The sequence below is a fragment of the Onychomys torridus genome, chromosome 1 (assembly GCF_903995425.1).
Source record: "Onychomys torridus chromosome 1, mOncTor1.1, whole genome shotgun sequence".
Lineage (NCBI taxonomy): Eukaryota > Metazoa > Chordata > Mammalia > Rodentia > Cricetidae > Onychomys > Onychomys torridus.
Window position 1 is genome coordinate 55529335 of NC_050443.1, and position 26125 is coordinate 55555459.

The 26125-nt window shown below is 43.2% G+C and overlaps 1 protein-coding gene across 3 annotated transcripts in view; it reads right to left on the reverse strand.

Annotated features, from left to right (window-relative positions):
• Positions 1-26125, reverse strand: part of Sv2b (synaptic vesicle glycoprotein 2B) — a 188781-nt gene that overhangs the window by 69821 nt on the left and 92835 nt on the right. For all 3 annotated transcript variants that reach the window (XM_036187790.1, XM_036187781.1, XM_036187772.1), the window contains exon 2: positions 866-1698. In XM_036187790.1, coding sequence (XP_036043683.1) covers positions 866-1316 — 451 coding nt within the window. In that variant the 5' untranslated portion in view covers positions 1317-1698. The remainder of the gene's footprint in view (positions 1-865; positions 1699-26125) is intronic.

The following is a 26125-nucleotide window of genomic DNA, read 5'->3' on the forward strand; positions in this document are numbered from 1 at the left end:
TATGTTTCCTGGGCTCTATATGGTCACTAAATTTACAGAGTAGATATGTATTCAGAACATTTGGGGATCGAGACAAGCCATTAGCTATATATGATGAATGTCTTCTATTCCATACCATTTGTGCCCATCCTGTCTCTAGCTTCACACAGTCCTCTCTGCCTCAAGCTCTGATGGCTGAGGCTTGGCTCTGACTGTGCTGGTCGGCTAACTGACTTGCAAGCTGGTCCTCCATCCTTCAGAATCCATCTGTGTTTCACACCATGGTTCTCAGCTGCCTACGGGGACTCTGTGGGCATGCTTGAGCTCATCAGTTATCCAAGGCACATGGGCACTCAGCCACTAACTCTTAGTATAAGAGAAGCTAGGAGCAGATGCCATTGGGTTCTGAGAAGACACATAAAGAAGAAATGATGGAAGAGACCTCTGACTTACCCTTTCCAAAATGTATTGTTACTTGTATAGGAATGTATAGGAGAATAGTCTGTCACTCAAGAAAACAAGATTTGGAGATCAAAGAAAGAGCTAAGAATCAAACAGATTTGAATAGGAAAGCAAGCTCTGATACTAGCTGTACAAGTTTGAGCCAATCAATTGATTATTTCTATAAGACAATAACACCTGAATGGTAAATGACTAAAAAATTGTAACTTTGCAGCACACCATGGCATATTTAAGGTGTCTAACTTACAGGCTATATATATATATGTGTGTGTGTGTGTGTGTGTGTGTGTGTGTGTGTGTGTGTATACATACATACACATATAATGAAATATATACATATATATGTATATATATGTATGTATTCTCCTTTACTTTCATATACTGGATGTCACAAGGAAAATGACCTTTGGAAGCTTCTACTTACCAAGCATTCCTTTCTTGGAACTGGACAGACACATATCTTTCTCTGCACTGGGCAGGGCAAAGCTCACCACGAACACTTCCACTCCATCGGCCATCAAGGCCAAACCCAAGACAAAGAAGAGGGTCCACTGGAAACGTCCATGTCCACACTCGTCAATGATGGTCTCATACTGGTGGGCCAACTGCTCCTCATCTTCCATCCTCTCAGCCATCATGTCCGCCTGGCCCCGAAGACCGTCTGCTCTGGAGGTTGCCATCTTCATCTGCTTGGACTTGACATCATCTGGATGAGGGATGCCTTGGTACTCACCCTCATAGATCTCATCTTCCTCATCATGGCCTTCTGTAACATCGCTCTGTGCATCTTCTTCCGGGTTTGACTCATTGCCCCGGTAGTAACCATCACTGGGGGCATACCCCTCATAGTTATCGCGATACCTGTAGTCATCCATTCTTCGGTTCTGGGAGTGTCTGATAACCTCTCAAGCTATATCTCTTGCTCTGTGGTGAATGCTTGGGCTCTTCCAATAACCATCATCTACAATATGGTTGAAATGTAGAGTATGTCCATGTGAAGCATCAGTGAAAGTCGCACCTTTTTAATTTGTTTCTCAAATCAACCAGATTCATACAATGACAACCTAAGTGGCCTTTTCCACTCGGTGTGTGTTAAATGTCTTCGGAAAGTTTCAAACTCTGGCCTGTTCTCCTGTGACCCAGAGGCTTGTACTGGAAGGCTGATTAAAAATGGGTCCAGCTGCTCTCTTTGACAAGGTGGGGGCAGCACTTGGCAGCTCACTGGCTGTGATGATTTGTCCTACTGAAGGTTATGCCCTGGGAATAGAGACAGGAAAGGGAACAGTTACAAAAGGCTGAGATTCTGACATGGTCTCTGAATTAAATGAATGTATTTACTAATACCCATACTTTGCATGTAAGGCAAAGTAGATCTTGGTCAGATATTTAAATCAATCACATAAGCTAATTGAGGACTGAATCAGTGAGGCTGGTGAAGGGAAATCCTGAGCAGAGAGCCCTTTGAGTTCTGAAGAACCGAGTGAAGGTCAAAGGTCAGGTCTTACACAGGAATGCAATAGAAAGTGGTCAAGGAATTTCCAGTAGGAGGCAATTTTGTGTTGTGGGTTTCTTTTGAACTTGGCAACAGTGGAAGTATTCTACAGGTCAATTTCTGCATGCTTTTCCAACTTCATTATGAAGTAACTGTACCATTTTACATCTAGAAATGTAGAGCACAGAAATATCCTAAATAGCTTTCTGTGAGGCCCTGTCTTGCTTTTGAGATCAGCATTGTGGCTCAAGGGCCACTCTGACCTTGTATGTAGCTCAAATGATAAGAACAGAGTCTGAGACCCAGAGCCATATTTCCTGGATTTTCATGACTCTGATACACCACAGGTAATAACGTACACCTCTTTCCAAGCCTCAGTGCTCTCATGTGTAAAGCAAGGACAATAGTACTCAGTGCATAAGATTATATTCCAAGCACCCAGCCTCAATATCAATATCATTTCAGGCAATGTTATTTTCCTAGTTCCAGTTCTGAAAAAAAAAAAAAAAAAAAACCCAGGAAGCAGCATTGTCTAGGGCCAAGGCACTGTCTTATAACCCAGTCCTTATCACTGGGTCCCTTTGTGGAGTCCAACATCCAAGATTCTTCTAGAACATCAAGTCTCACAAGATTTGAGCCATCATTGAATGATGTTTACCATGTGCCCAAATGTGGCCTGAAAATGAGCTCATCCTGAGAAGCAATGGAGGCAGGAAGAGTAGGGAAAGGAAAGGGGGGGAAGGGAGGGGAGGAAGAAGAGTGTGGAGAGGGGGGACATTTCATCTAATGGGTAAAGCAAGTGTGCCTCAGAGAAGGTTAGCAACAGAAGCAAGGGTTTCACAAAGCTAGACTTCTGCAGTTCTTTACAGGCTGGGTCCCAAATGCCGTCCTGGACAACTGACACATTAGAGCCCATGGAAACTGAAAATGCAGTCTCTAGAGCTCCTAGAAAGGCCAACTGGACATCAGAAATCTCAATTTTCACACAGCTCCCCAAATAGGCCCAAGGCCCCACCTCACTGAGCAGACCCTCAGCAGCACAGGCTAGACCCCCTTCCTCAGCCATTGTCTACTCCAGCTGTGCCCAGGAGCCACATTTTCTGACTGAGAAAGATATTAAGATTTCTGCACATTGTAGCTGACAGAAACCCATTCCTCTGTTTGGCTCACCTACCAACAAATTCATAGCCGTCAACCCTTACTGGGTCTTCCTCCACACTTGGAACCCACCAGCCTTCCCTGTGTTCAGCAGATGTTACCTCACAATAGGTTGCATACACTTGTCCTTGCCACAGCTGATAGACTCTTCCCCTGCCCACAGCCCATCTATGGGCTCTCTGCCCACACATGCCCCCTGGGTCTCCCCACCTTCAGCCTTGGACAGACTTTGGCTCTGGGAATCATCTAACCCCAATGACACAATGCATGTTTTCCTGGAAGGATGACAGAGACCACTGGTTCTCAAATGCAGAGTGAATGAGAATCACCCAGGTGGCTCATTAGAAATGGAATCCTAGGACCTGTCCCTCAAAAGATGCTGAACTGTCATGTGGAAATCAGACCTGGACGTTTCATTTTTCATCAGCACCACTACCAACCCAGTGGACTTGGAGCAATAGTAAGGAAGGAGCTAGAAGGAACACTTCAAAGGATGACTCTTGCTCTACTGCAGAATTTTCACCGTCTCCAGTAAATAAACCTCTATTGGACCAGGCTGGCCTGGATCGTGGTAGATCAATATGCTAAATCAGTTTTTATTGCATGCATTTAGGAACCCTAGGAGGACAATACATCATACATAAACAGTAGGGGCGTTTGCAGCATGCTGTCGCACGGGGAAGGCGTGCCAACTGCCTGAGATCTGCTGGGTTATTTCTATTCTGGAGGCCCCACAAAAATGTCATGAGCCAGGAATGAAAGATTTTCAATACCGAAAGCATATGTGGGAAATACCACTTCGGGTGAAGAGTCTGGGACTTTCTCCGTGGAAAGAAATGGGTCTTTGTCCAAACTAACCGCACTCACCCAAGCTGGCTTAGAAGAACGGCTGTGAATGTCAAGGGCATCGAAGCGAAGAGTTCCCACTGCCAAGTGGTTTTTAGTACTTCCTGACGCTTCCATCTCATTGAGAAATGCCAAGTTATTTTTATTTAATTTTGCAACAGAACATTTTCTAGAGAACACACCAATTAGTCATTTGCAACACTGTGGGTTAAATTGCTTCCTTCATAAAAGGTAAACTGAACCCTGACCCTCAGGATCTCAGAGTGTAATCTCATTAAGAATAGAGTCCAAGACTGGGAGACAGATCAGTGGGTTAGTGCTTGGTGCATAAAGTCATGTGTTCAGATGCCCAGGAAGCTCGTGAGTGTCAGAAAACAGGAGGCTTCTTGGACTTGCTGGCCTTTAGCCTCGCTGAAAATTAAACTGAGATGTGAGCTCTTGTTTTAGTGAGAAATCCTGTTTCAACAAAATCAGTGGGGGAGAGCCAGAGAGAAAGATACCCACTGACTTTTTTTAGCCTCAGCATTCACACACACACACACACACACACACACACACACACACACACACACACCAGGGTTTAATAGAAGTGATAAAATAAGACTTTCAGAAGAGCCTAAAGCAACTGTGACCTTATGAACAATAAATAAATTAAATATAAATATAAATATAAATATAAATATAAATCTGGACGTGGAGACAGAGGGGTTGGAGGGAAGATGGCAAGATGATGTGGACATTCATGGACAGTGTCATCTATACACTACATCAGGCCAGAGGCCACCAGCAATTGTGAGACAGGCTGGGAACAGTCTCTCTCACAGCTCTTGGAAAGAAGCAAGCTGCTGACACCTTGATTTAAGACTTCTAAGAGCCTCTGGGTCGTGGCAAATCTCTTTGATTTGATTCCCCAAATCTGTATTATCTGTTACTGTAAACCCTTGAAAGAATATGGTCAACAAGCTTATCAACAAAATAGAAATGGAAAGACACCCACAAGAGCAACCATTGGCTAAGCACTACAGGGATCATTTCCCATGATTCCTCGTCTGTGCTCAGGGCCAATAATGCAATGTGATTCTCTGTGTCATGGATGGGGAGACGGAGGACTGGGAGGACAAATGGATGTGCCCAAGTGAACACAGAGAATCTGTCCGAGGGACTAAGGGTGGTGCTGAGTTCAAAGAGAACATTAGGGGTTGTGCAGAGAGAGAAACCAAAACCCAAGGAGACAAGTTGAGGTCCCATGATCAGCAGAACTGATCTTGATGAAGAGTGGATCCTACTCCCACACTTGAGTTTTTCTGCCCACCCTCGCTATGCATTTTCCAGCATCTTTGGTGCATAAGGCTCTGTGTAAATGTTCACAAGTTAACCCCATTCTCAAGAAGTTAAGCCATTATGAGAAAGTCAACTTAGAACAACACAGAGCATCACTCGGAAATGAATCTTACACTCTGGTCAATCTTCATTGTCAACTTGACTGGATTTAGGATCTCCTAGGAGAGACATCTCTGGGAATGTCTAAGGGTGTTTCAAGACAGATTTAACTGAGGAGGGTGGCAGCATCCCATTGGCTGGAGTCCCAGACAGACTAAAACATCGTGTGCTCTGCTCCCTGACGACAGAGACAATATGACCAACTGCCTTGCCTTCACACCATCTATCTTTCACCGCCATGATAGACTGGACCTTCAAACTGTGAACAAAAACAAAAACAAAAAAACAAAACTCTTCCTTCCCTGTTTTTGGCAGGAATTTTGTTCCGGCAATAAAAGAAACAACTGGTACATGATCTTAATTACTTATCACTCATGTATTTCATTTATTGAACACTTGCCTTATAGCTTTGTGCCAGGTCCTGGGCTGTTTATCGCGTTTTTACATCACTTACAATCCTTTGAGCAGCATAAGAGCCCTGTGAGTCAGTCCCATAATCAGCACATTTACAGAGAACCAGACTGGGCATGAGGAAGCCAGATAAACGACCCCGAGTGGTAATGAGAAGGTTCTCTATGGGGATCAGAGGAGGGAGGGTCACTGTGGGTTGGAACCTGCTGAGATAGCATCCTAGAGGTAGGGAGACATCCAAAGGCAGAGAGGACTCAGAGAGATGTGGGCACCACAAGGAAGGCACCGGAGGCTGGAGATCAGGGCCTGGAAGTGAGACTAGCTCTTCCCTTTTGGACAGCAGTGAGAAGCCATCCTGACTGATGGAGTGGAAAGAGGCCAATCAGCGCTTTGCTCACAGGTGGGAATGTTGTATAAATATCAGGAGCCAATAGCGATTGTGAAAATGAGTGGAGTGGGTGTGCAGAACGGAGGCCTGGGAGGATCTCACTGGTGGGGATGTGAGTCCTGGCTTTTAACAAGTATCTGGGACAGGGACAGGGACAGTGAAACAAGGGAGACACATGTGCCAGAAGACGTGTATAGGATGATTCAAATGTGCCCTGTGGGTGAAAAGAGGAGGAGTGAGGAGACTGGACCAGTGATGACTCTAAGTAGTCAAAGGTAGGTTGCTGGTATGTTCAGAACTCTGTAATTACTGTGAAATTAAAACAAACAAAGGATCTCCCTGATTTGCCTCTTTGTCATGGTAGTAGGATATTTTTCAAACACCCTGATGTCTGGGAAACCCAGATTCAAACCCTGATTCTGCTATTTCTTGCTAACTGTGTAGAAGCTCCTAATAGCTTCTCAATGCTATCTGTTAATAGACCCATACAGAGAGTCACCATGAGGATCTCGTGAGCTATCCAAAAACCTCGGTCACCATAGCTCCCAGGATGCACAGGTGTAACAATGCAAATCTCATCTTACTGTCATCTGTGCAATGTAACGATTGGTAGCTGTGCGTTGGAAATTAAAATGTAACCAGGATTCCAGCTTGAGCCCTGCTGTGAGATCTGAACACATCTGGGCTGAGCTAGGGAACCAAGAACAGAAAAACCGGTTTCCAGACCTCCTAGTTCTTATCTTTCTTTAACTCTCACAGTGTTAGCCTCATCTCTCTGCTTGGTTCAGAATCATTGCGCCAAAGACCCTTGTTCAGAATGAAGTTAAAAACAATACTAATCAAATGATGTAATTCTTCCCAGAAGGCTGAACACTATTCGGCCTTGAACGTATTCATTTAAGTGAGGTAAAAAGGATTCTAAGAGCAAATAAATTTGGTAAACACTTGAACCTTTATTCATGATTCTCTTTGGGTGATTCACAGACACACTGCCAAATTGAAAGCTGTAACTACCAAACAAAAACCTACTTAACACAATGAGACACCACTACACATCCACTATTATAGCTCTAATCAATAGACAGCATGTGTGGACTAGGAGGTGATGAACCAGAATTATCTCAGTTGATTTACATAAAACACCCAAAATAAGCAACTCAACAATGAGAGAAAATAAGCCATGGGTGGTCTAGGGCCAGGGTAGGAATGGGTGTTGACTCCAAATGAATTTGAGGGATTCAGGAAGCATAGAAATGATGGGAATATCCCCAAATTAGATTACAGTGGTGACCGTACAACTCAATATATTCACTAAAACTCATGTAATTGTGTGTCCATGAGTAGATTCTATGACATGCAGAAAGTACCTCTGTAAAGCTGCTCCTACTGAAAAGGAGTCCATCTAATTTGCTAAAAATCTATGTTTACCAGTCATAAGCTTCTTTTTTTGGAAATTGTGACAACATGCATGTATGCAGACTCTTCTAAATAGCTAAGGGCTGTTTTTATATCTAGAGTCTAGGTTTGAGGGTCCATTTTGGCGCAGCTCCTAGTATCCACTTGTAGGAGAGAGAATCCTCTATTGGAAAAGAGAGTTAGAAAGCATGGCCTAGTCATGGCCTGATAGGTCACAGCTGGGGAAGAATATAAACTGTGAAGGTTTTCTCCAGGTTCAGTCAAGCTCTGGTAATAGTACATCAAGGGCACAGAATGTGGTTACTTCAGTGCAAGCAATAACAGAAGATGATTCCCCTAGGATAGACAGCAGGGCCACCCACAGAGGAGCCCAGCTACTGGTGTCATGCTTGACAGAAGTCAGTAGTAGTTGTGCCTTTGGCTAAAATTGGCCCTCAGGGGAATCCATCCCAATCCGAGAGTGTAAAAGAAGAAAGAACACTGTGTGTTTAGAAGGGCTCATTCCCTCAGGTACCCCTGACAGTTGGACAGGAATTTGGAGCAGACAGGGGCACACAAGGAAACATCTGATAAACGGTCCTTAAGAAGCTCATTGTCAGCCGGGCAGTGGTGGTGCATGCTTTTAATCCCAGCACTTGGGAGGCAGAGGCAGGTGGATCTCTGTGAGTGTGAGACCAGCCTGGTCTACCGAGTGAGTTCCAGGGAAAGGGCAAAGCTACATAGAGAAACCCTGTCTGGAAAAGCCAAAAAAAAAAAAAAAAAAAAAAAAAAAAAAAAAAAAAAAAAAAAAAAAAAAAACTTCATTCCACAGGAGTCAACCCAATGCCCAGAGGAAATGAAGTCCTTATCTATGCAGAGTCTAAACAAACAGGCCTTGTATTATTTTATTACTATTGAACCCACCCCTCTTTTCCACCAGCCACACTTCCACACAACACACTATAGACCCTCCTGATTCTTTGTGTCACCATTGCTGATGGTTCCCATATCACACACAACTATTATTCTCTGTTGAATGTTTCTGTTGTGGTTTGAATATGAAATATCTCCATAATCTCATGTATTCTAAGGTTGGAGGGTACTATTTTGGGAAGCTGTGGCAACTTCAGGATATGGGACCTAGGTAGAGGAAGTAGGCTACTCCGGGAAGATCTTTGGGAGTATATTATCCCTATACACTTCATGTCAGTCTCTGTTTCTTGGTCTACCATGGTGTGAGTTTAGGGGTTCCTGCATGCTTGCTTCACCATAATGGACTGAATGCCCTAAGCTGTGAACCCAAGTAAATCTTCCTCACTTACGTTGTGTCTATCAGATGCTTTGAGTACAGCAATGCAAAGGCTAACTGATACACCATCTTTATTTTTCTGTCTGGTTCCACCCATGAACCTAGTAAGAGGCAAACCCTCTACCACCCTACTCTAACCTCTTCCTTGGGTTCCATCCTCACTGGGAAGTCAACACCAATGATGAATACTTGGAGATGCAGAGGAATACGAGACAGGCTACTATGTGTAGAGGGCTGAGCTGCTGTCCTAATCTTGTCTTCAAGCCATTGTGGGATCCTAGGTCAATTGCCTTCCTTTTGAGGGTCCAGCCCCTCATCTCTCCAGTGGGGACTGTGCTGAATGGTTTCTGTGCAGCCATATTCTCCAATCAATATTTCCTTGTGTATTTATACAAATCTACAATGTGCCATTTGAGAAATACATAATGTAAATGTTCTTATTTTAATATCTAGGATAATGTCTCTTTCTAATAAAGAGCAATGTTTATAGACTGACAACTTTGATATTTCTTAATTCTTGAACACTTAGAGTTGCTGTAAGAAGTCCCCTGGCTTATGTGTATTTCTTCAGTATATTATCTGGTAGCTATTAATGTCTCTTTGTTTATCGTGTGTGTTTCTCTGCTGGAAATCTATGAACAAGTCTAGGATAGGAAATGTAGTATGTTTACTTCATTTTTAATCTCCATCACCAAATGCAGACTCTTTGAGAATAGCAAGTCTTTGAAAACATTTTTCTCAACCAAGAAGGTTAACTGTTACTCAGTGTTTCACTAAAAGCAAGTCAAAAAAGGTCTGGGAACAAGAGACCCCACTTTGGTTTAATACTGTTTAAATCAATACCTTCATTTTTAAAAGAAAAATACCAGGACCCACAGGATGAATGACCCAGAGACCTAGGATAGAACCAAACATGACTGGAGGAGAAAAAAAAGTCAATGTAATGTTGTCTAATGATATTCTGCTATGCTCATAGATTAGTATAATCTAGCCCAATTTCCATCAGAGAGGCCTCATCCAGCAACTGTTGGAAAGATGCAGACCTGCAGCCAAACATTAGGTGGAGCTTGGGGAATCCTGCAGAAGAGGGGGAGAAAAGATTGAAGGAACCAGAAGGGTCAAGAACACCTAAAGAAAACCCACAGAATCAACTAACCTGGGTTTATAGGGGCTCATAGAGGCTGAATTGACAACCAGGGAGCCTGCATGGGACTGACTTAGGCCCTCTGCACATATGTTACTGTTGTGTAGCTTGGTCTTCTTGTGAACTCCTAACAGTGGGAACAGGAGCTGTCTCTGACTCTTTTCCTGGCTTTTGGTACTCCACTCCTCATACTGGGTCACCTTGTCCAACCTTAATACATTGGGAGGTGCTTAGTCTTACTGCAACTTGATATGCCATGTTTTTTGTTGATGTTCATGTCAGACCTGCCTTTTCCTGAACAGAAATGGAAGAGGGGTGGATTGGGGGTTGGTGGGAACAGAAGGGAGTGGGGGAAGGGACTTGTGGAAGAGGAGGGAGGGGAAACTGTGACCAGGATGTAAAATAAATTAAAAAATAAAATTAAAGTTAAAAAGAAAATTTAAGCTGGGCAGTGGTGTCTCGTGCCTTTAATATCAGGACTAGGGAGGCAGAGGCAGGTGGATCTCTGTGAGTTCAAGGCCAGCCTGGGCTACAGAGTGAGATCCAGGATAGGCACCAAAACTACACAGATAAACCCTGTCTTGGAAAACCAAAGAAAAAGAGAGGGGGGGGGTGGAAGGAGGGAGGGAGGGAGGGAGGGAGGGAGGGAGGGAGGAAGGAAGGAAGGAAGGAAGGAAGGAAGGAAGGAAGGAAGGAAGGAAGGAAGAAACTGAAACTGAAAAGGCTAGATCAGTGAGACCCTGAAGAAGCTGCCACGTCTTTCCTCTCACCTCCAATGCTGGCACCATCCTAGCTGAGATGGTGGAGACACAGTGTTCTAAGAGAGCTTGAGTTGTTTGTTACCAATTTTCTAAGCATAAATTAGGTTTTAATCACGTGCAGTATTTCTTTTTTGTTTGTTTTTCCAAGACAGGGTTTCTCTGTGTAGCTTTGGTGCCTGTTTTGGAACTCACTCTGCAGCCCAGGCTGACCTCGAACTCACAGAGATTTGCCTGCTTCTGTCTCCCATGTGCTGGGATTAAAGGTGTGTGCCACCAACGCCAGCTTGCAGTATTTCTTGAAACACATTGTTTGGTGTTTGTGGCAGAGGTCACATCATCTGTAGGTGAAAATACCAGGGCCCACTTATCCGGCTAGGAATGAGAGACTGCTCTTGGAAACTCCAACAATCACTTCCAGACTTGCCCCACTCAAGATCATGCCAGTTATTAATGCTACAACCGTAAGGGTACTTCTCCTTTCTTAGCTCATCCGCCCATCTCAGGTCTATTATATCAGGACAGAAAGCTGCTTTCCAAGCTGTGAGGAACAAGCAGGGTTCAGCAAGACCAAAACCCCATGTTTTTTCTCAAGAAATTAAGACAAATACTTTAAAGTAATACCCAATCCTTTAAAGTAAAGCCAGACTTAGTTTGAAGTTAGAGGATGTTGCTCCCTTTTAAAAGAGAAAAGTAGGACAACAGCTGATGAAGAACAGTAATTATAGCATTGTTTATATTAACAAATATTGGAGTAACTCATACACTAAATGGGGGCCAGGCAAATAAACCTTGAAATATTTATATAGTTAAATAATATGGTAATAAGCCTCTAAAGGACTTACTTAGAAAAAAAGAATAATGGGAAACTATATCACTTCGAAATATTAGGAAAATCATGTATTCATATATCAGACCAATAATATCCATTTGTGGATATTTTACGCAAACATTTCTGACAAGATTGTTTTTATAAGACACTAAGTGTTCACTCCTTTCCCCATGGAAAGTTCCTAAGTTCCCTTTCTGCCTGCTTTCTAGAACCTGACACTGTTTCTCACAGTGTGCTCTGCCCTGTCAGGAAAACCTCTCGGTGCTGTTCAAATGCAGACTCCTGGACAAGAGTGTGCTCGAGCACCGAAAAGTGCTTCATCAGCAAAGTTAAGACCTACCTCTGGCCTAAGCCCCCTTCCCCTGGAAGCAAAACATCCTATCTCCATGATCCAAAGGTGAGAACCAAGAGACACCCTAGGTCCTTCCAGGAGCTGAGCCAGAAGGGAATGAGATAGGCGCTGGTGCTCAAACTTAATAGAGATGTCCAACTTCTGGGGACAGACCCATAGGAGGGATATGAGTGCCCTGAGAAGAGCTAGAACCAACAGCTTGACCTATAGAAGAGCTGGAGTCCTTGGGCAGTGCAATTCTGGTTCATCCAAAACAGAACTGCCAGTAGATGTCAGCAGGCTTGCCCCTGAAGACAACACTGAGTAGCGAAAACACAGCGTGGAACCATGGGCCGGGCACCCCACAGTTTAGGAGACCTTTTCATTGAGATGTCAGATAGGCTAGGGAATGGAGCCTAGCCAAGACCAGTTATGGACCCATATGTGGGAGTGCACAGCTGTAATCCCAGCACTTGGGAGACACAGGCATAAGAACTACCATAAATTCAAGGACTGCCTGAGCTACATAGCAATATGGCAAGACACTGTGTCAAAACTGAAATCAAATTTATGGGCATTTTCAGTCCCTCATCTCTTTGATTTGATTTCATCACAATTTTTTTCACAGCATTTCTTGCCTTGAGGTCAGTGTTACAAAGCAGATTTTGACATGGTACATATTTATAGACACCAGCACTGTGAATCAGAGCAGTTAGGTGACTCAGAAAGCTTTGGTTTCTTCATGTGTGAATCGAAAAGAATATGACATTCTAGCTATTGAGTTGTTATGAGAGAAAGCTGACATTTTTACGAAGCTTGGTCCAATGCCTGTGACCAAGAAAGAGTTCAACAACAACCAACAAAGCTACTGTGTAAATACACAGAGAGAAAGGCCTTGCTGGTGTGCATCATCTATGCCTCAATGCACAACCAAGCCAAAAGGACATAGGGACTTCCACTTCACCTTCATCCACAGGCAAATCTTCGGTCTTCTCAGAGAGGGCATTTAGATTCAGGGCATACCCACTCTACTGGGGGCCTGCCCTGAATCCCCATGCCACCTTGGTGTAAAGCCCTGACTTTCTTCCACAAGCTCCTGAATCTCCTCCACATGCTGATCCTGAGTCATGGGTACCCACTCATATTTTGTTCCCCAAAATGAATAATTGCTAATGTGAAATTTTCCAAAGCAGTGATGTTGTTCTTCGTGGTACCTAACGTGATTTTATACCATTAAATAGCATCAAATTACAAGGAAGAGAAAGAGTGAGTCTACTGGTCATCAGTTCCTTTTGAGGTGAGACTCTTCAGTGGTACTGGCTCAGCTCTTCCAGCTCCCTGCTAACTTCCTAATTGTCCTTTCCAATGAAACAGAAACAAGCCACAGGCTCAGAATCTTTACCGGAGGCATCATGATAGTGTAATGTTTTCTTTGCATCTGCTTTTACAATTTACACAGCGTGTACAGAAATAAAGTAGTTTCTTTCTTAAATGTACACATCCAATTGACTTTTTTGTTTGATTGTGTGTGTGTTTGTGGTGTACATGTGAATGGGGAATGTGTGTGTGTGTGTGTGTGTGTGTGTGTGTGTGTGTGTGTAAGCCATAGGTTGACAATGTTTCCCTTTATCACTCTTCCTAATGGCAAAGCTCACCACTGGTTAGACTGGCTGCCCCTGCCAGTGAGCTCTAGGGACCATCTGTCCTCATACCCCATGCACACCCAGTTCTAGATGCACATTTCTATGCCTGGCTTTTGACACAAGTGTTGGGGGTCTGAACTCAGTTCCTCAGGTTGGTGTGCTGTGCACTTGTACTGACACAGCCTTATGTCTATCTCCTTAGCTAGTATTTCCAAATAAAGTAGGGAAAGGTCTTTGCCAAAGATACAAACTCATTAAGGTACAAACAAATATTTTCTGAACCGAATAATTATGCCTCTTCAATTTTGCAACATTAGGAGATAGATTACTTTTCCATTTCATAGGTGGCATTACTAAGATTCAAAGAGAGTAAGTCTCTTGCCAAGGCCGCCCCACTGATAGTAGATTTAAAAGTCAGCATTCAAACTCTCCTACACCAAGCTGCCCACATGCCATGTTTACTGCATTGCCTGCTGCTAGATAAGACAGGTCTTGGCAACCAACAATAGATGAGGAAACACTGACTATGCCTGGAAGTCTACTGACTGCCACTGGGAAGTCCAGCCTGCCAAACAGGACCTTGTCCCCAGTTTAAAGGTGGGTTTCATCTCTTCTCTACAATTATGCTTTGCATTACAAGTTTACCCAACAAGGAACACCTTCTGTCAGTCACGTTGTATGATCTCTTAGAAGCATCCACACCCTAAGCCAACCCTGAGGCAGACATTGAACTTGAAAAAATTCAGGTGACATCAAACTCTCAGAAAAAATGATCCCCATGGTGGGCAGTGAGTCCAGCAGGGGGACGTTTGGGAAGGTGGCTGCAGACACATATGGACAGAAAGATGGGAGACAGGTTGGGAAGGACTTGAGTGAAAGCATCAGCCAAACCGACATCTCAAAGCCTGAGAAGAAAAACCAGTGCAGGCAAGTTTTGGAGTTGGGCAGGGGAGGGAGGGAGCAGATTTGGAAGTATCAGATACTATTCTTGTTTCTTCTGAGAGACAATTTTTCCTCAGGAATAAAAGTAGAAGCAATTACAGGCCTCTGCTACTGGACAGATGCATGTAAAAACTCATGGAACACAATGTGAGCTCCCCTAAGAAACCACTTACTATAGTTGGTCATATTTCCAGAAAACTTCAATATCGTGGAGAAAGAAAAAGATATTATAACCTGCGAGGCATTTCAGATATGTTTTTTCTTCTTCCCAAAATAGAGCCAACTGAAAAACAATTCTACAGGTAGAGAGCTTGTCTCAAAATAAGAGAACAAATAGCTTAAACCTCTAAGCCAATAATGAAATCACAGACAACCTTGGAGATTGCCTTGGCCACTATAAAATGAACCCCAAAGGAGAGTTCAATGATTCCCTCATTGTGTGGCTGGCAGATTTTGCCTGTGATGACACTACCAGCTTCTATGTGGTGTCACCAAGCCTAAGAAGGTCTAGGACCCAAGCACTCTACCTCATTCTACTGACACAGCTCTAACACACCTCTTACGCCAGTCATCCCAACACTACCAGCATCTTTGTCCTTCAAACAGCTTGAAAATTCTCAGTAACCTCCCAAGACTTTCAAAACACTTGATTTGGCCTCAAATTATCCTTCACTGAAAAATACACAGCCAAGCTCTCAGCTTCGCTTTCCCCTTTCCAGTAGCTCCTCCCTAGGCAAATGCCCTTACTCAGTTCTCCTTGTGGTCCTCATCATCTGTTCTGACAAACTTTGGGAGTCATATGGAGGTCCTGTGTCAGGTGCTGGGGACACCCCAGAGAATTTAACAAGCTCTCACTGTCCTGTCCCTTGTAGGACAGTAAGTATAATTTTCACTAAACGTTAAGTCAGCACCCTGTTTATAAAGGTAAGGACTTTTTATCACACATAAGACATTATCATCTGGATCATTGGCAGTTTTGGAAGAACATTTGAAAATAAAAAGAGAGCTGCCATTAAACCTAGGAGATTATTGTTCCAATAGGGGCAACAGCTTGAAAAATGGAATCTCAAAAGGCTCAAGGGGGGCTGGAGACGTGGCTCAGTGTTTAAGAGGACTGGCTGATCTCCCAGAACACCCAGGTTGGATCACTGACACCCATATGGTGGTTTGCCATCATCTGTAACTCCAGCCCCAAGGGATCTGATGCCCTCTTCTGGACTGCTCAGGCACTGCAATCACACAAAGCACAGATATGCCTGTGGACAAAATACCCATCAAATAAAAATAAAGGGAAAAAATTTTAAAGGCTCAAGGAACTTTATGGTTATAGCTTTATGGGTTTGAATAGAAAGAATCCTAGGAGACTGATAAAGATATCAAGGTGGATTTTGGACTATTCCTCCCACACTCACACCCAAAGGCAAGCCTGGCAAGCCACAAGACCCACTTCATACGCCTTGACATGACTCTGCCTTCACATACTTTTCTTTCTGGAAATGACCTACCTTTAGCTACAAACTTGCCTTGCCATTGTCCAGTCCTGGAGACACCCCATCTTCCAGGATTGCCTAAAGTGAGTACCTCATGATGCACCTCAGACCCTTTAAGGCAGTATTCCCTGATTATTAGAGTTCCCTGGTTTCTGTTCCTTAGCTATGGTCTCACAGAGTTAGCCTCCAACTCTCTGGGCCTTCGGAAACCATCTTAATTTTCTCAATCAGGGAAATAATAAATAGAGATCTTGCAGCCCCATCTATTAGCCTGAAATGATTTTTAAAACTCATTTCAATATATCACAATAGCTACCTGCATCTTGTTATTATCCCCAAATCACTAAGTCCTAATTGATATTGGCCCCACGATTCCCTTCTGCCCTGACATACACACCCCAATCCAGTGTACTACTGTGTGATTAGTGTCTCTCTCTCTCTCTCTCTCTCTCTCTCTCTCTCTCTCTCTCTCTCTCTCTCCTCTCCTCTCCCCTTCCTGGTCAGCCATTATGTGAACTCTGCCACACACTCCAGTCACAATGATTTGAGTCTCTCCACTCTACCTTCCTCCACCCTGATGGACAGAGCCCTCTGATACACTGCAGTAGACCATTCTTCTCTTGAGTGGTTTCTATCAGGCACTATGGTAACAGTGATGCAGAGACAACTAATAAAATCGTCTCTGCTGTGGTCTTGGGGCTTCACAAAATATCACATGTGACCTCCATCTGACATGCCTGACTTCCTCCACATGCCTCTTTTCCTGTGCAAATGACAAACGATGGCTACATACTTGACAAGGAGAGATGCCCAATGATAGCAACATTTTTCGAGACCCTATAAGATACAGAGGGCAGTCTCTCATCCTTACAGTGACTGGCTAGATTGTGAGCACCTGGAGGGTAGGGTCCAACCATACCTCATCTTTCCCTCTCACATAGCATGTATCAGGACTTGGCAAAGACTCCTGCCCAAGTCAAGCCCAGCGTGATGGAAACCCAAACAGCCTATTATGGCATCACTCATTAAACTGCCCCTGAACATCGAAACAACTGGCATTGCCATGTCAGAGGAATCTGACGGGGAACAGAAGAAGGAGGAGATAGAGAGCCACCTAGCTGAGGGTGCTAATCAAGTCAACTTCAAAAGCATGTCACTGTATTCTATCCCCTTTTTTTTTTCTTTTCTGACAGAATCTCACTAAATAGCCCTCAAACTTACAACCCACCTGCTTCCACCTCCCAGATGCTAAGATTAAGAGTGTATACCGCCATACCCAGTCCCTCCTATGTGTAAATTGCCACGGTTTGTAGGGAATTATCTCAAACAGGGACTTTTTTGAAAAGCTCCAGCAGGAATGTTTTCATAAGCTTCTCAAAGCCCCTCCTCCCAGCTACTAGAAACAGATGGCACATAGCTACAGGAAAGACATTCATTCCTTCATCACATAGCCACAGGATCCACCCCCAGTGCTGCTGGCTGCTGTCATCAGGAGCCCTGAAACCAAACACAAGATGTCTTTCCGCGCTGCATGACTAAACACTGTCATCAGGAAAGTGGTTTTTAACCACTTTCACCTTGCATTGATACCAGCTGCCACCCCCTTGTTTCCTTTTCAATGATGGGGGGAAAATCCTTCTTCATCATAAACCACTCCATGGTGGTTCCACCTAGAAATCCAAGGAAGCAAGAGGTCATCTGCAAGATGTTGTCCATCTAAGCTGAAGTACAGAGACACAGGCTCATGCACTGGGAAGGTTTGTGGTCTCTGCTGGGGAACTGGAAACCAGCTACTCAAATGTAAGCAAGATTCTAGCACATGCAGAAAGTTCCAGGAGCTTGCACTCAACCAGAGATCCAGATTAGATGATGGATACAGGGTATAGGCAAGAAACTCTGCTCCACAATGTGTACCCTAGGCAGGGAGGAAGCAGCAGAAGCTGAAGTATGTGATTTCCCCTGGCCCTGCCTCCTCAGAAGTAGACTATAGACCAGATTCCCCCACAAATCCCCTTCGCCAAAGGAAGCCACAAAACCTAGGATGAAAACTCTGACCTTCTCCATGACATCCCACGTGACTGGTTTTCCACCCTACATCTAGAGTTGGGAGGAATTAAGACAAGGAACACCAAGAAGAAACTAAAAACAAATCACCTCTTGCCAAATTCTTTCCATTAGATCATATCACACGTTTGCATAACTGTCCACAAAAAAAAAGCAGAGATCTTCCCACAGCTTTGAAGTTGCTTTACCAAAGCCTCCTGTGCTGCACAAAACCTTTACTAAATAAGTTTGTATGCCTTTCTCTTGTTAATCTGCTTTTTGTTACAGGGTCTCAGCCATGAACTTTGCAGTAAGGAAATTATTTTTCTGCCCTACAACACTGAGCCGATTAAACAGACGAGAAAATATGCCCTTTGCTTGCATGAACTGGTCAAATCATCTTCTTGGTGGGCACCCTTTCCGCTATGCAGGCTGTTTTCAGGCACAGTGACTTGAGTGATTCCTTCCTGAGCCAGGGATTTGCCCTCGATTGCGGTCTGCCTTCTACAAAACTATCAGTCCCACTTTTAAAAATACCTGACATAAGAGTATTTTAGGGAAAAGTGCTCACCATTCCATTTTACATCCCACTTCATCTTGTGGTGCTGGGAGTATAACAAAGGGCCTTTTATGCACTCGGCAAGCTCTCTACCACTGAGCTATGTTCCCAGCCCTCAACTGCACATCTTTTATAGAATTATCAATGTGCTTTCACTCTCAACCTAATTCTTCCATCTTGTCCTCTCCAGCCTCTCTGGAAGACATACCAATCACACTGATCAACAATTCCCTTTTCTACTGGAGAAGATGCCCACAAATAGAAGATCTCAAATTGAGACCACCACTCTGTCATTCTTCAAGATCAGTCACAGGACAAGTTCCCCACCCCACTCATCTACCTCAGACCCTGCTGATTGCTCAGTGTTCTTTTTCTACTGTAGAATATATTCCAGAGGAACGACATTAAGGACTGGCTGTAACATCTGTAATGTTAAGAGCATGTCAGTTGATAAACCAGAAGAAAATTTATTGTTGTCTTCAGTAAATGTATGCTCTACAACACCCCCCCACACTCCACTCACACTCACTCAAAAAGGATTTTCTAATCATTAGCTTTGAAGTAGGCATTGCCCACTGTATGCCCAGATAGACAGCCCCTCTCAAATGCCAAGAAAACTGCCAACTTTTCAATATCATTCTAATCGAAACAGTTCCTGCTAGGGTATCTGATTTTACCTCACTGAAATGAAAGACAGCCCTGTGTACCATCCATGTATGAAAAGACCGTCCCCACTGCTACATGCATGGAGAAATTTCTGGAAGAGGAGATCCTTAACAATATATTCACAGAATTCATCTCCAGGATGTAAAAATCATGTGCATTGAAGCATGCCCATAGCACTTTCTAGAAGATGGGGCAACAGAAGAAAAAGAGCAGCTGGAGAGGCCTATCCATTAACTACTTCTACTTAAAATATGTATTTGTTATTTATGCTTATATGTGTAAGCCCTTGTGAGTTCGCATGCACCATGCATATACTGAATCCTTTAGAGGCCAGAAAAGGGTATTAGAGCCCCTGGAAATCCAAGCATTTGTAATCCACCTGATGTGGATACTGGGAACCAAACCTGGGTCCTCTTGCAAGAGCAGTACACACTCTTAGGCAACTGAGCAATCTCTCCAGACCAAAACTCTTGAAAAAAGAAGTCTCTTTTATTTACATAAACATTTAGAACATTCAGATTTTATTAATTATTAATTCTACTCTTCAGTATTTGTTACTATTAGCTGATACTGATTATAGGATTGATGAGTTTCTCTGTATGCATTCTGTATCATGTTTTGCCAGGACATGATGGATTGTGCATTAGACTCACCTGAGTCTCCACCCAAACAAAGATCTCCTGCAAATTGTTAAATTCCCTCTTTCTCAGCTATAAAAATTAGCTTTCAGTATGTCTCCTGGAAATTTCAGAAGCTGCACCCATGAAGTCTCACTAACATGGCTGTCCTAACATGACCTGAATGAACACCGAAGACACCAACAGACATGCTAATGAACGTACAAGGCCTTGACCCTAGACTAAGAGCTACAGGTAACTGAAGAATGCAGAGCAAGAGAGTAATTGTCTTCCCAGGGGGAGAGCTCAGACTTTATATTTAGGGATTATTTATATATAAAATGTGTATATATTATGTATCTATAATGTATATATATTATATATAGAGAGAGAACATATACACATATAAAGCAAAGAAAAGAGGTCATGAATCTGAAAGAGAGCAATGGGGGGTATAAAAGAGGGTTTGGAAGGAAGAAAGGAAAGGGGGAAATGTTATAATTAAAATCTCAAAATATAAAAAAATATTTTGCAATTAAACAATGCAATTACAATTTATGAACAAGAAAATCAAAGCTTATACTAAGTTAGCAATTGCAATCATTCCAAAATGAAAATGAGTAATCAACTCTCAGGGTGGTGATGAGGAATGAACGAAAGGCAGTGGGATGCTCGCTAAGCACCAATGGTGTGCAGGACCATCAGCTCCCAGCACACCAAAAATGGGGACTCAGGCTCCTCCTCCTCCTCTGCAAACATCCCTACCAAAAATAGTAGGCAGCAAAGGAAACAAGGGCGCTATCTCAACACTCCATCTAACAGAGCACTAGTCTCTCTTTATTAACAGGATACCTGGTGTCAGAGGCTCACAGGAAGTTGGTAAGAACTGACCAGTGTATTAGGACAATTATCACACTAACTCCAAGTCTCCAGGAAATTCCCTTAACCCATTTAAAAGGAAATGTCCAAATGAAATCCTCCAGGTGAGTTGTTTTTATTTCATTAAATATCTGTGAAACCCAAGGGGGAAAAAAAAACATAAACATAAAACAATCAAGCCTTTTTTTAGGATAACATCAAAGGAAAAAAGTTGATAGCCTTTGGATAAGGCTCTAAAGGACATTCCATTACAAAATTTTAGCCTTAACTTGCAATTATTTGGATGCAAGTAGAACACTCTTGATGGTTTGTGTTTGTTTGTTTTATTTGTTTTTTGTTTTAGGGTTTTTTGTTTTTTGCTTCAAGACACAGTGGTGTTCTGGTTGGTAGGAAAGATCAGGCTAAGGCCTACTGACTTAGACTACTCCAAAGGCTTGACCTATTTTTAACTGCAAAAGCAAAAAGTGATCATCTAATTACCTTTGCCACAGAGAATCAAACCTACTGAATTGAGACCACAGCAGTTAGACAGCCCAGGATGATCACCCCTGGGTGGTAAGCCACAAGGAGAAAAGCTTGTAGATCAAATCCAGTATGAAGTCTTTATGGGGAAGCTAAGACTCCAATAGATTAATTTGCTCTGTACTCAATGGCCACTAGAGTTGCTAGAGATTCACAGGTAAGAAATTAACTCCCAGATTAAAACAGTATCATAAGAAGATGTCACCTCAGCCATGTACTGTAGCAGGTTTACTCTGGTAGGTAATTGGAGTGTTGGGGTTGTCTACCCGTGCATGCATGGGGAGTGGGGGAAGAGATACAGAGATTGACCTTCTGGGTGAGAAGAATAAAAAATGCACAAATACATGAGAAAGTGTCTGTGTTAAATGAAGACTGCATTGGAACTTAGGGTGAATTCAGAAGAACAGGGGCTATGTTAGGTAGAGAATTGAGGGAGGTCCCCAGGGACAGAGTAATATTTGAGTGAATGAGAGAAACTGAGTCACATAGATACTCAAGAGCATATGGTGTCCCATAAAAGAAGCAAGGGCAAAGTCAGAAGCCATGAAAGATATTGACCAGAGGTCTGGTGACATTTGGCAAATTCTAAAAGGATTTCTCTGACTGCTTTAACTGAAAACGGACTCCAGAAGAGCATTCTGAGACCAGAAAGGAAGCAGAAAAGACAGAGAGGAACCTCTGGCCATAATCTGAACCAGCAGTGACAGTTATTTGGACCAAGTTCTTATCAAGGACATGGTAGGAACGGAAAGATCCATATAAGAGTTGGAGCCATTTAGATAGGGCAGATAGATCAAATGTGTGACAGCCAAAGATGACTCCAGAATTTGGACCTCGCCTGTTGGAAAGTGTTGAGCATTGGGAGACAGAGGTCTGTGAGAGGAACAAGGAGCTAGTGCAAGACCAGGTGATGTGGAGCAGTGAAACTTAGCTCCGTTGCCATAGAGTTCAGCAACTGATGGGACAGTAAGCCGAGGGCCGGCTAGTTATAACCACAGATCCCACAGCCAGGGTACCAGACTTGAGTCTCAACTCCTCTACTACTGGCTGTGAGACCTTCAGTGAGCTGCTGTGCCTTCCTTTCTGAATTCCCTTATTTTCATCTGTAAAATGGGAGAACGTTTGTATTAACTTCATAGTGTCGCTATGAAACAAAAGAAGTAAATGTGATCATATATGTGTTACGAAAACAATTGCTTTCATTCAAGAAGCACCATGTCCAGATTTAAAAAGTAAAATAAGGCTCTCAATCTAAAACTCCAAAGTTCATATGAAGTAGACGAGACCAGGGAAAGGCGACTGGGTGACTCTGATTTCCAACTTCCCAGATCTGGGAGATCCTGAGCTTATCTTTGAAAGATGGTTAGGAAGTGGCCAGATGGTGAGGGAGGGGAGGGGGAACATCCAAGACAGAGAGAACAATCTGTCCTTTTTTCTGATAACACGGCCAGCATGCAACAAAAATCCAAGCATAAAATGGTTGTCTTAGAGTTCTTGTCTTACTTTTTTCTGATACTATAGGAAATGTTTTTTTGGGGGGTTTATTTATGCACAATGAATCAACCTAGTACAGCTTGCCTGTCAGTACTGATCTCCACCTCTCATCACTGAGTCAGACCAGAGCTGCCATACTGACCATGATCCTGTCAAAATTCATACTGAGGCTGAGAGCGGTCTCAGCATTTCAGGAGGCTGAAATAGGAGAATGTGGCATTTTGAGGCCAGCCTGAGCTACGTAATGAGTTTCAGGCTAGCCAGAGCTACATAGCAAGACTTTCTCTTATGTAGCAAAACCATATCTCAATATATATACTGATATTATGTACATCAAATACATAATATATCAAATTTTATATGTACACACACACACACACACACACACACACACACACACACACACAGAGGCAACTGGCAGTCACCATTCCTGCACCCCATAGCTTCCTTTCTGATATTCCAGGAAAATGTGCTCAGAAGTCATCAACAGATCCAGGAGGTGGTGGTGGTGCATGCCTTTAATCCCAGCACTTGGGAGGCAGAGGCAGGTGGATCTCTGTGATTTCAAGACCAGCCTGGTCTACAGAGCAAGATCCAGGACAGGCTCCAAAGCTACACAGAGAAACCCTGTCTTGAAAAATAAAAAAAAAAAAAGTCATCAACAGAACAGAGGCATTTACAGTTGTTTTCATCATATCCGAACATGTTTCAAGGCTGTATGTTCCGATAAATATTCCTAAACTCTCACTGTGTCTTGGTTCCTAATAACTCTAGTGGAGGAATACAAAGGTCCAAATTTTAACTCTAACAGAGTAATACTGCCTGGATTCAGGAGAAAGAGCCACAAAGATGGGGCTCAGAAGCAAAGCGCCAGATTCCCTCCATAGAAACCTAATCTCTTGGTGAATCATCAAGTATCAGAAGACAAGTGATGGGAGAGGCTTGAACTTGTGCCTGGACTTTCTAAATGCACCTTGGATATACAAATGTGGACAAGTGTGAGTCAATAGTAGCAGGTGTTGCAAAGAAAGCAGACTCTGAACGGTGAAAGTATGCCTGTCTTGCCAGGCCATTCATTGGAAGACTGGCAGTCAGTGAGCCTGTCCTCAGGTGGACGCCCTCAGTAAGAAGGCACTTATGCACCACAGCTGCCACAGTGCCCAGACAATGAGATGTTCAAAGCTGCTTGGTCCTGGTCAGACAGCCTTGAAATAACCTTCAGTCTAAAATAAGCTTTCAAGGCCTCACCCATAGTGTGCATGTCCAGAAACACCACTGGGCCACCATTCTATTACATGACTGGCCCACTGATCCACATGAGTTCTGAAACTCAAGTCCTGTAATCGACTATAAAACCCAAAGTTCCTACTCTGTGGTCTTGCTTCAGTGGTGACTTAGAAACAAATTCCAAGAAACGTACCACTTGCCACTGGGATTCTCAAAATAATTGCTTTGTTCAAAGATGCTTGAGGGCTTCACATACCCAAAGGCACTGTGGTTAACCCAAAAATATTTAATAATAAGCAACCAAGACTTATCCCCATTCCAGGAAGGGGGAAACATGGAGAAGAGTCCATGTCATTTCTCTCTCTCTCTCTCTCTCTCTCTCTCTCTCTCTCTCTCTCTCTCTCTCTCTCTCTCACACACACACACACACACACACACACACACACACACGCACACACATGCACACATGTACACACACACACACACACACAGACACAGAGAGAGAGAGAGAGAGAGAGAGAGAGAGAGAGAGAGAGAATCATCCTTAGCACCACCACCACCTCCACTACTGAGGTTCAGGTCTCCTGTAAACACTAGCACACAGCAGCATGACTCTATCATTTACCCTATGCCTCTCCCTTTTAGCACATTGTTCTTTCCCTAGAGAGTGATGGGTGTAGATAAAAATCAAATTATTTTCTGAAAATTCCTCCCCTAAGACTCACTGAGACTAAACTAGGTAGTTTAGACGATGTAAAATGGGTTTTATGCTAAAAATGAAAATTGCATTTTATAATAATTACAATGCTGCTACAAACTTTAAATATGTATTTGAAATCCAAGAGAGATTCTACAGGTCCTAGAGAGGCATCTGCATGTGCTTCAGAGTCTCAAGTTTGTAGATTCCAGCTCCTACCATGTGCCTACAGCTTCCCTGGTCTAGGCTAGGCCCCAGTCACCCACATGGCCCCCAAATGTTATAATTGCCCCATCATTCTTCCTGGACAGAATACCTTCCCCTGAATATCCTGTCTACTTTCCAGTCTATGCCCTTCATCCTTACAGCCCAGGCTCTGTTTATCCATAGAAGGCCGGTCTACTCATGAAAGTACTATATTTTGCATTTACCCTAAAGACAACACAACTTTAGGTTTGGGTACAAACCTAACACTCCATTTGAGCCAATATGCTCCCTTCCTCCAGTAGACCTCCAAACACAACTACACACATGCATGATGGATGCAAACCAGGCACTGTGACAGAGTGACAGAAATCATCAAAAACCCACTCAAGGCAAAAGAGAGTGTCTTCAATAATAGGCCTCCATGTCTTGATGAAAGCATTTCCATTGGCATCCTTAGGATATTGTGAAATGTTTCAAATATAGAAATAAAAAGAAGGAATAACTCAATAAGCCACCATGAATTTACAGCGCATGCTTCATCTAATCCTAACATTTATTTTCTTGCCCCTTTTCTCTTAAAACAAAGGAGCTATTTGTCTTTAATCCCAATACTCCTTTGGAGGCAGAGGCAGGTGGATCTCCATGAGTTCAAGCCCAGCCTGGTCTACATGTTGAGTTCCAGGACATCCAGGGATAAACAATGAAATCCTATCTCATAAAAAGAGTAAGCACAGAAGATAAGAAATTGAAGACCCTTCATGGATATTTTCCATCTTATTTTCTCTCTCCTCCCTTCAAAGAATCACTAGCTTTTGTTTGTGCCACATATTGGTGTATCCACCCTAGAAGCTTTATGTGCTCTTTTAACTTTAGTAGAGCATGGTGTCACAGGGTGGTCCTTTAGACTCACCTAAGTGACACACTAACTCATTAATAAGCCTACTTGGCATATTTCTCATTTTGATACAATTTCCACCCAACAAACCATGATGAAAGGAATATCCTACTCAGTAAACAAAATCTGTTTGATATATAAATGGGGGGGGGGGTTATAACATTGCTGGCTTTTCTCCCTCCTTACCATTGGTGTTTGTCCAAGCATGTATACTCAATGTACATCACTCCCACCTTGCCTGAGAACACAAGGCCAGGTTCTCTACCACAGCTCAAGGACCTTCCATCCAGGCTCAGTCA